Source organism: Dermacentor albipictus, chromosome 3 (genome assembly GCF_038994185.2).
Source record: "Dermacentor albipictus isolate Rhodes 1998 colony chromosome 3, USDA_Dalb.pri_finalv2, whole genome shotgun sequence".
In the NCBI taxonomy this organism is placed as follows: Eukaryota; Metazoa; Arthropoda; class Arachnida; order Ixodida; family Ixodidae; genus Dermacentor; species Dermacentor albipictus.
Genome location: NC_091823.1, coordinates 38,379,500 through 38,392,961, shown reverse-complemented (window position 1 = coordinate 38,392,961; position 13,462 = coordinate 38,379,500). Strand labels below are relative to the sequence as shown.

At 42.5% G+C, this 13,462-nt stretch overlaps 1 protein-coding gene across 1 annotated transcript in view; it reads left to right on the top strand.

The window, feature by feature from the left end:
* The window catches only part of eIF5B (eukaryotic translation initiation factor 5B), a 51,645-nt gene that overhangs the window by 14,541 nt on the left and 23,642 nt on the right, over positions 1–13,462 (top strand). The window contains exons 10-14 of the mRNA XM_065446955.1: positions 2,931–3,340; positions 5,833–5,940; positions 10,053–10,163; positions 10,497–10,564; positions 10,905–11,178. Of these exons, the coding sequence (XP_065303027.1) occupies positions 2,931–3,340; positions 5,833–5,940; positions 10,053–10,163; positions 10,497–10,564; positions 10,905–11,178 (971 nt within the window). The remainder of the gene's footprint in view (positions 1–2,930; positions 3,341–5,832; positions 5,941–10,052; positions 10,164–10,496; positions 10,565–10,904; positions 11,179–13,462) is intronic.

Below are 13,462 nucleotides of genomic sequence, written 5' to 3'. Positions count from 1 at the left end.
ACAGAATGTTACATGAGTTCCGTTTGTGGAAAACCTGGCACTGTAACAAAACATGCCTGTAGTTTTAATCTTCACTCAAAAGAGCACTATAGAATACAACAGTTCCAAAACTTTTCAGATCGCTTTATTTCTTTTTACTCAGAACATCATGTTCACCTTCACTAATTGTACCAGAGCTTGTTATTCACAAATTAGCATGCAGAAAAAAAACTAAGCCCTCAGCGAGATATTGAAGACTGTTATACACTCAATCACACCTCAGGTAATTCATAAGAACAAACAGGATCAAAATTGGTCCAGGCATTCTCATGCTGCCCTTTCCACAGACAGTGCAGAATGCCTAAAACACACTTTTGAGAAAACGTCTCTCAAAGTTTTTGGAGCAGTTCATATCTCTAAAAATGCACCAGGATTGTAGTTTTTGCTGCTTTTGCTTACAGGTGACTTTTCGGGCCTCTGCCCTTTGATTTCGTGCACACGAGACAATTTTCTGGCTTGCTGGCCGTTGACACTCAATGTGCTTAGTTGCGCAGTTCGAGGTGCCAATGTGCGGAATGCCTAGTCACGGACTCGAGGAGTCGACACTTGATGTGCTTATTCGCACAGTCTGAGGGTGCCAAAGCTCTAAGTACCTAGTCGCACAGTCCGAGGTGCCAACGCACGAAATGCCTAGACACAGGCTCGAGGAGTCGGCGCTTGATGGACTTAGTCGCACAGTCGGAGGCGCCGATGCACCGAATGCTTAGGCGAGGGTCCAAGATGTCCACACATGATGTGCTTGATTGCGGAGTTGGAGACTTCTATGCGCGAAATGCTTAGCCACAAGTCCTAAAATTGTGTGCGTGATGTGCTTGGTCACGAATTCAGTAACACCGAGTGCTAAAAGGCTTAGCCGCGTGTCCAAGGATTCCGCGTGCGAATCTTGGTCGCGATGTTCGCCTTGTCGATGCTTGGTAGGCTTAGCCGCGGGTCTGAGACGTCCACAAATGTAAGCATCAGCTACGCTACTGTGATGTCCGTGCAGCGCTGTTTTCACACGTCAAGTTTAGAGCAAGTGGAGACTTCCAGACTCGCGAGGTGCGAAGAGCTGAGCAGACGAAGACCGCGCTGAAGTCACGTGGCGGGTGCTGCCAATCGCACACTCCGGCATGACCTTCAATCATTTGCATTTTGTGTGCTTGTTTTTGTATGGAGGAGGTAGCTGAAATGGTAGATTTGAAGACAGAGAAATGCGCTTTCCAATGAGACCCAGATGGTGGTGCTTGGTTGCACCGTTCCGGAGATATTCTGGCTTGAAAAATGCTGTTTTTTCTTGATTTCCGCGAAATTTTTCGCCACCTTGGCTGATAAAACAAATTTTTTTTAGAGCACTTCTACATGGCGTACATTGATGATATTTCAGAATCAGATAGAAAAAGAGATAGAAACTGAAAATGTAATTTTCAAAAAATCAATTTTTTTTTGCCATATTTTTGCAATGTAAAAGTCGCGCCCCCCTTAAGGGGGGGACCCGGGTCTTTGGGACCAAAAATCGGCCCAAAATTCAAATATCCAATTTTTATTTTCTGCGTTACTGACGTGTTTCCCCGCCTATCTATGACATTTGGTTACAAAATACCGCGTAGTTCTGTTATCGTGATTTAAAGATGCAAACCCGCAAGCGTTGCCTTTTAAATTGGGGATGAATCGCACCCGATTTTCATCACGCATAACTGGATAACTATGCGCTCTGCCAGCGCCATTTTGGTATCATTCCAAAGCTCCACTGAAGTCGTGCCGCCGCCAAACGTCGACGCCTCAACTGCTTTGCCAGATCACGCATATCCACACACCGGTTACACTCGTAAGAATTGAACACGGCTGTTGTAACTGAAGAGCAAGTGGATAATATATGAGCACATGAGAAAGCTATGCTCAACAAGGTTGCATCTACGACGGCCACAAAGTGAAAGATTCGGCGTTTTCTTGAAGATCCGACCACCGATAGTGCAACAGCCTCAGTCGCAAAGCCTGCTACTCCATACATTGTCGGACTTGCAGCAGTTAACAATCACGGTGTTTTCTCGTGCAATATTTGCAATGGTTCTGTGTAACTGGTGCGTAGCGAACAGGATTACGGTCTCGCAACTAAACTGACTGTGGTTTGCGAGATCTGCGGGGAATTAAGGGCTCGAAGATACAACTCGGCCTCCTCCTTAAGAGGAAGCTTCAGCTCGGGTGCTGCGACCTAAATACTTGTAGAAGAGGAATTCGTTTTTATCAGCAACCGCTGCACCAAATTTGAAGAGCTTTGTTGCATTTAAAACAAAAACTGAAATTCTATTGACTGCTGGTTTCAAATTTTTCATTTACGCTGTCAATTCTTTATTCAACAATGAAAAATGATATAATTCTATGAGTTTCATGTAATAGTACATCTACAGTGGACAGAATTGATATGTTACACGTGAATCTCAAAAAAATTTAGTATTATGGAAACACAGCTTTTGCAGTACCCTTGTACACAACCTAACCAATTCACGTAATGTACAAGTCGACACACCAAATTTGTCCGCTTTGCTGTTTACAGAAGCGCAATATCTGTCCTTGATGCAGAGCTATTAGATTGTAAACGTTGTGCTTCTATTTCTTTTTTCGAACTTTTGAATTTTTAGAAATGTTTTGAAAGAAATTCAGGCCCTAAATCGAAATTCCTCTTCCAACAGGCACTAGAATTTAACTTTCTCTCTTAAATGCAACAAATTTAACAAGTTAGTGGGAAAGATTGAAAACACCCCATTAAACTTCACAGTAATAGTAATATGTTGTTTTCTTTAATATTTCCTTCCCTTTCAACACTAATCGAGGAAGTTGTACTGCTGTTGCATCTTTCTGTTCATTCTTTTCCAGCTCTCTTGCATGTACCATACACATCTTTGTCGCCTTTACAGTGGATGAGACGGTTCCCCAAGTACAATTGGAAATTTTGGGACCAGACACCACAGCTGCGACCGAGCAAAATGAGCAGCAAAAGGAGATGTCACCCACAGAGCCGCCTCCAGAGGAGAAGGAGGATGTGAAGGACGCCTGGGATGAGACCTCGTCTGAGGAGGAAGATGACGAAGAAGAGACGTTTGAAGAGAAGATGAAAATGGACATCAAAGTCCAGGTCAAAACTGAAGCTCCCAAGAAGACTGTGGCCCAAAAGAAGGGCCCCCAACCATCCAAGAAGCAGAAAGAATCGTCCTCTTCAGAGTCTGACGATGAGGAGTCCTCATCCGATGAGTCGTCTGATGAAGACAGCAGCGAGAGTGAGGATGACAAGTCTCACTCCAAGGAGAAAGTGATCGCGCGGCTAAGGGTAAGTGCTACCACTTTCTGGTTGGTGCCTTGTGGTAAAATTTAAGAGGATGATAAGGGAATGTGTGCAGTATTGTCTACCCTTTCTGGTTTGGCAATTCCTGTGGGATGATTCCACTTATATAAGGACTATCCGACATAGATAATAACAAAGGTGAAAGTAAACAAAATTTAACAAAAATTATTTGTCAGTGCAGTCAACTGCAGAAAAGTCCTTATTCAATCCATATGCTCATTCATCATCAAAGACGAAAACCGCACATGAATTGTCAGGATTCTCATCTGGGACAGCTGCTTCGTCAGTAGTGTCCAGGGCATTTGTTATCCTGAACTAACACTTTCATCGGGCAAATAGCAGCACACACTGGACACATGAGGTGCACACTAGCAATCACTGCAGCTTACTTGTAGGTGTCCTCAGCTGACTGCTGGCCATTAACTCGTTTTGATAGCAGTTTCAGGTTTTTCATGCCATGTTCACAGACTTCAGTGGCCGATGAGACCTCCATTTCGCTCCACCGATTTGCTCCAGGGGATAGTTCTTCCACTGCACATCTATGAAAAGCACTAAAATCTTAAGTGCTTTTGCAAATGCAATATCTCCTGCGAAAAGACCAGCTTTTTCATTTCGTGAAAAAAGCACTTATGAGCATATCTAACTGCCTAATTGTTGCGTAGAAGTCGCAGAACAACGTTTTCAGTGAAAATCAACAGTTTTACTGTTTCACTTTCTGTTTTCAGAAGAAAAATGGTGCAGCACCAGCATGTTCCAGTTTGCTTCCGTACATTCTATGACATCATTTTTGAAGCGGAGACTAGTAATTTTGCACCTTGAGGCAATAGTAATGGATGTTTTCACTGAGGTTTCTTGTTCCTTAGTGGCTAGATGACAATGGAAATTGTGCCAAAAACCACTACAGTAAAACCTAGTTCATTCGAACTTTACGGGACCGAAAAAAATGTCAGGATTAAACGAATGTTGAATTATCGAGGGTATCAAAAAAACAATAAGCAAATGCAAACTACGTCAACACACTTTTATTTACTGAGTGAATCGGGAAATCCTGGTTCTGTTGTGCACCAAAGCAGAACAGATGTACGATTTCCACAGATGACTATGGTGATGCCAACTACGCCGCTTCATTTTGATGGACGCTAACATAGTTTGTGCTCGTTTGCAGTGCTCGCCGAGCTCCACGAGTTGTCCGAATTAGCCAATGTGCAGCCAGATACGTCCAGAGGATGAGTCTGAATGACCCAATCTGCCAAATTAGCCAGGGTCGAATTAATGAAGATTTACTGTGTATACGATGAGGGGGCACTTTTCATTAATTTTGGGAGGAAACTCGACTAATGCTTGCTCATTTTACAGTAACACGAGGAAGCAGAGTGTCAGCAACTTCAACAATGTACATAGTTTATGTAGACTTGGTTCTGCAGGTAACTAGAAAAAGCCCACATGTTGCAGCGGGTTGAGATTACTACTACCTAAGGCATGTAAAATGTTTTCAGTATGGCTTACAATCAACCTTTGAATAATTTGTGCCCATCCCTAACACACTTGTGATTCTAAACGGAAGTTTCATGTGCCATGAGCTGGCTGTAGCACGCTGAATTTGGGACAGGTGGTCCTCGCATATAATGAACTGTTTTGGGAATATCATTATATTTTTGTCTTGACTTTCTCATAGAGTTGCACAGAATATAAATTTGCTACTTGAGAAACGAAATTCGAGTCACAAAGAGTGAATGTGGTTTGAATGCTTCAAACAGCAGCCAGGCTAGTTCTTCAACGTACACCTAGATAGTGTGAGTCATCATCTTTGCATTATTCATTTGCTAAAATGCGACTGCCACTGCCGAGTATTGAACCAGAGACATTGTGCTCGGTAGTGAATGCCATAGCTGTTGTGGCACGTAATTCGTTTCTTTCACATTTCACGAGCAGGCCAAGCCTGCTTGTGAAATGTTGCTTAGTTGTGTAACTCTGCTAGAATGTAGTGTTCCCCACTATGCTATTTTGGCATCATGCACGTACAATCACACTTGCAGCACATTGCATTTTGTGTTGAAGGGCAAAGCGCAACACTTACTGCTGCTATTTTGCACTTTGCTGCATCCACTGCTGATGCTGCTGCACAAAGCGTCACCTAGATCCAAGAACATGATTTACTAAGAAGCAGTAGAATCGCTATTAATTTGAAGCAAAAGAAATTATGTCTACATTGTGCAACACTGCTCTTGTACTGTCGTTCTCTCTTCAATAACATGCACCACTGCATTTTTTAATATTTTTACCTTAACACATAATTAAAGAAGTCTGGTGTTCCGTGACATCTAGTGCAACTCGACTGTGCACACATTTACAATGATTTACTTTTGGTTATTCACTACTAATAAGTTTCTGCTTATGTCCATCACTGTGACGTTTCACAGGGAGTGTCAACTTTTCATTGTCTGATAAATTTTTCCCACTTTTTGCTTCTTTCTCAGAAACTTAGAGAGGAAGCTGAAAAAAAGCGTACAGTGGACAACCTTCGGTCACCAGTCATTTGTGTCCTAGGGCATGTAGACACGGGCAAAACTAAGATTTTGGACACAGTGAGTACCTTGTGCATGTTTGCTGTGGTGACGAGCACCTTGCTCCACCAGCAGATAGTTTGGTTCTCTTTCAGTAAAATTGGCATACGGTGTTTTGCTTAGGTGCATTTTATACAGTAGCCATGCCCTTTTCATCATGTTGTTGGCTAAATATGGAGGCGGCACTTCATTAATAGGTTCTCTTAGTGGTGTCTAATTGTAACTCTTCTGCACTCATGCAGCCGCTACCCTTTCATAATTTTACTAAAAGGCACTGCAACCCTTTTTGAATGATGTAAAAAAGCGTTCCCGGTCAGCAGACAATGATGCAGGAACATGTTAGCCAAATATTGCACCTCTGCATGCGGCGGGGAACCTTGAATCTTGTGTAATAGATTGCTTACTTTCACGTTGTTATCGGGAGGCCCCTATATCTTTTGCTATATCTGATGTCAACAATGACATTGCAGCGGATGCAGCAGACCACGAGTGGCAATTATTGGGCATTCGGATATGACGATGAGTTGGGTACTCACGAGCACACCCTTTCAGATCTTGTTGGAAGCAGGGAAACAGCTGTTAATGCATCCTGCCCATCCCCTTACTGATTCTTTTGTTGCTGTTGAGCACCTGTGTCATATGCTCAGCTTGAAGGGTTACCGCAAGTGCACTGTAAAAAAACAAAAGGAAAGCAAGGTTCAGGGCATTGCTATCGAGACAGTGGCACCCCATTGGAGAGGAACCGATTAGTTGAAGGTGAATGGGAAAAGTAAGCATTGCCCAATTTAAACTAGAATTCAAAAAGTGTACTTTTCAAACATTTCTTAAGGAATACCATATAAACTTGCGTAACATCTGCACTTTTCAAATTTTGGGTGTGAATTTTCAAAGTGTGACCCATAGATACATATAAAAAAAACTTTTATTCATATGGAAAAATAAAACTGAATAATGTTTATTTCTGCCTTAAGTTCTTTCTCAGTCAGAAGTCTGCTGGCTCGGGCCTGTGTTGGGATCAAGCAACCGCAGAAAAAGCTAGATAAAAAAGTAACAAACAGTCGGGCTGGGGAACATGCTACCAGATCACAGGTTGCGACGCAAACATGGCAGCATGGCTGCCTCCAAGGTGTGCAGCTGTAACACAAATAAACTGGAATGTCTTTTTTTTTAACTATCTAGTTCAAAACACGGTTCTACACATTACACAGGTGTGGCTGTTACATTATATCGGGTGTATATTACTTGGAACGGCATTGCACTCTATTAAAGTTGGCAGTCGTAGCTGTAGGGATGAACTTGGGAGGACAGAACTAGGCGAGCAGGAATTATTGGCAGTATTTACATTTAAAACAAGATACATTGGCAGTCTAGCGTGACTCCCATATAGAGCCCGCAAGACTAACTTACAGCAAACAGCTTACGAGCACACAGCTCATTAGTACATTTCTAGCATGACAACGAGCACTCAACTCCTGACGACGAGCACGCTCTAGCAGCTGGCAAACGCTGCTTATACGCTCTTGATTCCAAGCGAACGGAAACGTTCGTCGAGTCATCGTTCGACGTCACCGAAGATGACCCGCCTTTTTGGAGGATGAGGTCTGTCGACTTGGAGGAGGATGATGACTCACATACACGTGCCGCACATACACACATGTGAAAAGGGCCAGAGCCTACGTCAGAAGGCTTCGTAGAACTCTGCTTTGTCCCGGGTGGCGCGACCGAGTACCACATTCCTGAGCTGACCGCGCGCCACATGGCTGCCGATCATCCGCAGTTCTCTGAAGGGCGCCCCGTCTGGTGGGATTGGAACACGTGCAGCGGGCTGAAAGCTGGCATGATGCCACCCCGTACGGCCATTCCTAACAACTCATTTCAGGTTGTTGCTCAGGTTTAAAAAAAAAAATGGTGCTTCAGGGCTCCTAATACCGCTTCTATGATGTAACTGCTCTAAAAAAAAAATGAAATCTGTCCCTTTTTATTTGTGAATATTCAGTTTACATTCATCTCACAAGTGTCAGATAGAGCGCAAGTAATACCCGTGCCACTTAGGCAAGGTTAATGCCATTAAAAGTGTAAGGCCCTAAGTTTCTTAATGCCATTAGGGCATATTTCAGTTGCTGCTATATGCACATACTTATTGACATTAAACGTCGCGATGGCGATAGCTATAGTGAAACAGTAACGTTTGCTGGCCAATCGTAATAAAAAAAAAAGTATATATATTTAGGGAGCAAGCGTTAAAGAAATGGCATTAAAAACATTAATAGTCATATTTTATCTAGTTTACTTCATGAAGGTTATTTTTGCATTCAGCTGTAAACTCTTTGAAGCCAAAGCAACCAAAGGTTTTGTTGCATTCCATGGCCAAGTGAGTTGGGATGGTTTGGAGAGCACACTATGCCATGTAAAAAAAAGTTTTTTTTAAAAGGATAATGAACAATATACTTATTGTTCTTCGCTACATACGTATTCGTTAAGTATTGCCAGAATGTGGAGACGTTGGGAACGAGAGTATGCATTTGATGGTCAAGTGAGTAATCAGTACACTTTATGCCGCGAATGGCATTCAGCTTTAATGCCACAAAGCATGTTCATGTGGCACCCGTGAATGACATTAAAATTTAAGGCATCAGGGGGCAAGTTAATGTCATTTTCTGTGCCCGTGTGGCACAAGTATTATAGCCCTGTCACATGAGAATATTTAATGTAGTTTGTAACTAAGGACATTTGCATTTAATATCATTAGTAGGCTGCTAGACCGGTTTATTTAATGTCATCAATAAAAGAACCTGCTGGAAATAAATGAGCTTGCTGTAATTTGAATATTTATCTATGCCGAATGAGCATTCTCACCGAAGAGTGGCTGCAAACAAATAGAATGATTAAAAGTAAACAATTCTTTACAGCAATTATTACGTTTTCATTTCCAAGTGCTGTGCGCTTTTTTTTTCTTTTTCTTTTTTTTTTAACAAAGCATTAAACTTTTTCCTTTCCTAAAGCTGTTGAAGTATTTTCCTTCTCAGCAACATTGTCAAGAGCATTGTTGGTCATGTTTAGTGCCATATAAGTGCAGTCGGTACGACCACAGAAACGTATTAATAAGATTTGCAGAGAAATATGTTACAATAAAAAATTTTTATCAAGAATTCATATACATTTAAGGAAAATTTTGAATGTACACGGAACTTTTTCTGTGCTGTCAAGTCTTTGATGCATTGCAATTGCGATTGCTTGCAAATGACATTATCATCTGCTGTGTAGCAGTGCACAATATCTAATGTAATTTGATGGATGTGATTAGAGTCAAATGAAAGTAAATCTTCCCGTGGGATGGGTGTTAGTGATGAAGCGTGTAAGTGGATGTGAGCATGCACGGGAGTGAGTGCCGGTGAGTATGAACAGGTGTGAGTACTGGTAAATATGAGAATGAATGAAAGTCAGTGACAGTGAATTTGAATAGGCTTGAGCATAAACACTAGTGATTGTCAGCGATATGAGTGACTGTTGGCAGTGTGAGTATCTATGCGAGTGAGTGCTGCTGATCGGGAGTGTTTCTTTGATCGTTTACTCAATGGAATAAACAATTAAATATATAAATGTAGGCCAGTTTTAACAGTCTACATCAGTAGTGCTTGATAGTTGGTCTCATGGAACCAAGGCTCATAATCTGATGGTGTCGTGGGATAAAGGCCCGCTGTTTGCAAGTAGCACCATCAGATCTTGTTTAGGCAAGGGCATGTTCACTATAGCTGTTTGATTGTAGCTGCGGATGCTGGAGCTGAGCAATATCGGCAGGTGTCCCCAAATGCACCACAATGATGTTGTCGCCAACCATAAGTGACCAACAGGGTTTTTGAGGTGAGTATGAGCACGAGTGGGTGCTGGCATGTATGAATTGAAGCCACTGTGAACGCAAGTGAGTGTTGGTGTGTATAAGTGTAGGAATGCGAGTAGTGCCAAAGGGTGCTGAGTACACACTAGTATGAGTGAGTGGATAGTCTACAAAAACATTGGTGAGGGAGTATGGGTGAGTGTTCACTTATTCTGCCAACCTATGCTCAACTGTCATTCATTAAAAGTTTATATTTGTAAAGGTTTCTGGAATAAAGTTGCCTCTTATACTTTTGCAGATTCGGCATACTCATGTCCAGGACAGTGAAGCTGGTGGGATCACTCAACAGATTGGTGCTACAATGGTTCCTCTTGATGCCATCAAGGAACAATGCAAGATGGTCAAAGAGGTACTCCTTGTTGGGCAATATTCCTTTTTTTTTCTTTAAAGGATTCTGTTGTAACTGAGCTGTATACTAGTGGGAGTTCAGATTTTTGCGCAAGCTTGCTAAGAGCAGTTTGACAGTTAAAAAAAAATAAAACACTTTGCAAATTAGAGCTAACTTTTGAGAGCAACCTTGTAAAAATGCGATTGTGTAAGTACTAAAAATAGCATCCACAATTCTAATAGCCTGTTTATGTCGAATGAAATTCAAATTAAATAAAAACCTCTGGCAGCTCCTTCTCCTCTTGAAGTGCCGTCAGGCAGTGCCTCTTTTGTTCTGTTTTTCTCCCTCTCTCAGTTTTCAAACAAGGCATTGAAGATTCCTGGCCTCCTAATTATTGACACTCCCGGTCACGAGTCGTTCAGGTAATTAATGCATTTTATGGTGACCGTCTTTTACATTTAATATTTTGGAATTTGTATGTGTATTGGTGTACAATTTTGAGACTGATATTTAAAGCTGGTGATAGTCCTGTCATTCCTACGAAACAGACACGTCTCTAGCACTGGCAGACTTCATCCCTGCAACTTGTGTAAAAGAGTAATTAAAAGTTAATGAGTGCAATCTTGTCAAATAATTGCTCATTGTAGTTCCTTTTGCACGTAATGTCCAACATCTCATGTAATCCAGCCAAAGTATGCCGCTTCCGTTTTTGTATTTTGTAATTTTTTTTTCCTGACATTGAAACTCTTGTTGCCGTTCTAGCAACCTGCGTTCGCGTGGCTCCTCTCTGTGTGACATGGCAATCCTAGTGGTCGACCTGATGCATGGCCTGGAACCACAGACCATTGAGTCTTTAAACATGCTGCGCTCACGCAAGACACCGTTTGTTGTGGCACTGAACAAGGTGGACCGGCTGTACGACTGGAAGGGCAACCGAAACAAGGACATCACAGATGTGCTCAAGGCCCAGTCACGAAACACGCGTCTCGAATTTGAGGAGCGCACACGAGAGGTCGTGCTCCAATTTGCTGAACAGGTATGCTATAACCTCTTTCATGAGTACTGAAAATGGCTGTGAGATATTGGCATCTGGCACATGTGCAAATGTACTAATTGTTCTCGACCCCTCTATGCAACTGTGGCTGTTACCAGGGCTTTCGTGAAATGAGGAAGCAATGCTGGGCCGCTTACGCTTGGGCGTCGCATTCACCAATGCATATATGTTTTTGGTTGGAATGGCTGATAGCGCCGACTGCAATGCCTGTGGTGTCGAGGAAACTATAGAACACCTGCTGTGCTACTGCCCATCTTTTGAAAACGAAAGACATGACCTCTGCACAGCTCTCAATAAGCTAGATAGAACACCGTTCACCTTGAACAAGATCTTGGGACCATGGCCTCGCATATCGCAGCAACAGAAAACCACAAAAGCGTTGCTGCGATTTTTGAAAGCTACCGGATTGAGTCTGTGAGTTTGTGATCCAAACTGAGGGACCGAATGATGTCCCTAGTAGACTTTCTCTTTTAATCTTTCTGTCCCCTTTTCCCTTATCCCAGTGCAGGGTAGCTAACCAGGCTCAGACCTGTTTAACCTCCCCTACATTTCCTTTGTCATTTGCTCTCTCTCTCTCTGTACTTCAGTGTGTTGTGTCAGCCACCCAGCCTTATAACCGATGTTATAGGGCAGCTTGCACCACTGAGCTCTTTCACAATGAATGTTTGGTGCAGAGTGGTGTAATTATAGCAGTTTTGTTTATTTAGAATTTTTAAGATTGCACTTTGGATTTATTAGCTTTGGCTGCACACAAGTGGCTTGGGTACAGTGAGCAGTAACAGCTTTGCAAGTTCCTTATGGAAGCCAGATTGCACACAAGAAAGAACTCGTAAATAATGTGTGTGATAGTCTGGCAGTCTTGTTTGGACAACTTGTTTTGTCTCGAAGGCTTGACAGACTCAAGGCTATTGAAATGAGTTGCCATAAGAAACAGGGTAGACAGAAGGAAGCAGAAGTGCTGACCATTTCGTGGACCAGCACTTCATCCGTTTCCTTCTGTTTCTTGCGCTGTTACTCATTTTAATTGCAACATGTGCCAACCGACCCAAGTTAGCTAGAATTCCGTTGCAGTTCAAGACTACTGCTAGTTAAGTCAAGATGACAGACGAAAGCCATCTGGAAACTAGGGCAAACAAGTAAAGAAATCTGAACTCCTATGTGTCTGAAGGGCTGACACTTTTGGCTGTACAGTGAAACCTTGTTAAAGTAGTTGGCCGGAGCTCGGAAAAAGTACGCACTAAACGGTAGTACTGCTTAAATTACCGAAATTATATTGATGTTGATGTGGCTTCACGTGCAAACACACAGACCGCTTAAAGGCCATTGTTCTGACCTGTGAGGCTTGTTGTTTCCTGCTGGGCTGCCTGATGGTGATGACGTGATTGTGCAACAAAAAATGGAAACACTGCGTGTTAGCCAATACCTGCGCAACGAGCTGGTACGGTTTATGCGGATACAAAACATTATTTTCAATGGCCGCTGAGTTGGGGATTTGACTTTACTCCTTGTAAAGCGAAACTACAGTTTAAGCGGGTACGGTTTAACAAGGTTTTACTGTACAATGTGCTGTAGTTTTTGCTTGTTTAGGACCAGTACTGCCACCTAGGAAAGTACAGTTAAACCTTGTTGATACATTTCTTGGGGGCCAAGGGAAAGTAATACATGATCCAGGAAAACTTTACATCCGATAACACTTGGGGCAGCAGCACTATAGATGAAGCAAAAAAACTACTCGCATATGTTTCACTTCAATTTGAACTGAAAGCAAACAAACTTGAAAAACCTCTGTATTGAAGCTATTGAAAACCTGGAAAGTAGGTATTCCTAGTGGTGACATGTGGCAGTGAACTGAAGTGCCACCGACAGTGCTGCACCATTGCAGTTTTTAGATGTGACAACCGGGAAGGCAGAATTAACAAATGTAAAGCTAATAAAGTAGACTTCCTTTAATTCGACTTAAGTAGTTTATTTCTCGGTTGACTTAATGCCTACTGAAAGTCCCAGCCAGTGCCCATACATTTCTGTGGGCCCAAACTTCGATTATTTCAATCTCAAAATCGGTTTTCGCCGGATAATTCGAACTTGACTGGTCAACTTCGCTGCTATACAGCCACGTTATGCGGGGACGCATGTGCAATGTATTGCGTTGAAGCATACGAATAAAGGAAAGGCGCCACTGTCACGAAACATAGTACGCATTTCTTAATTATACAGGGCTGTGCGTGTCTCCCGTCACGGTACGAGCACCTAGACGCCCTATAAGCAA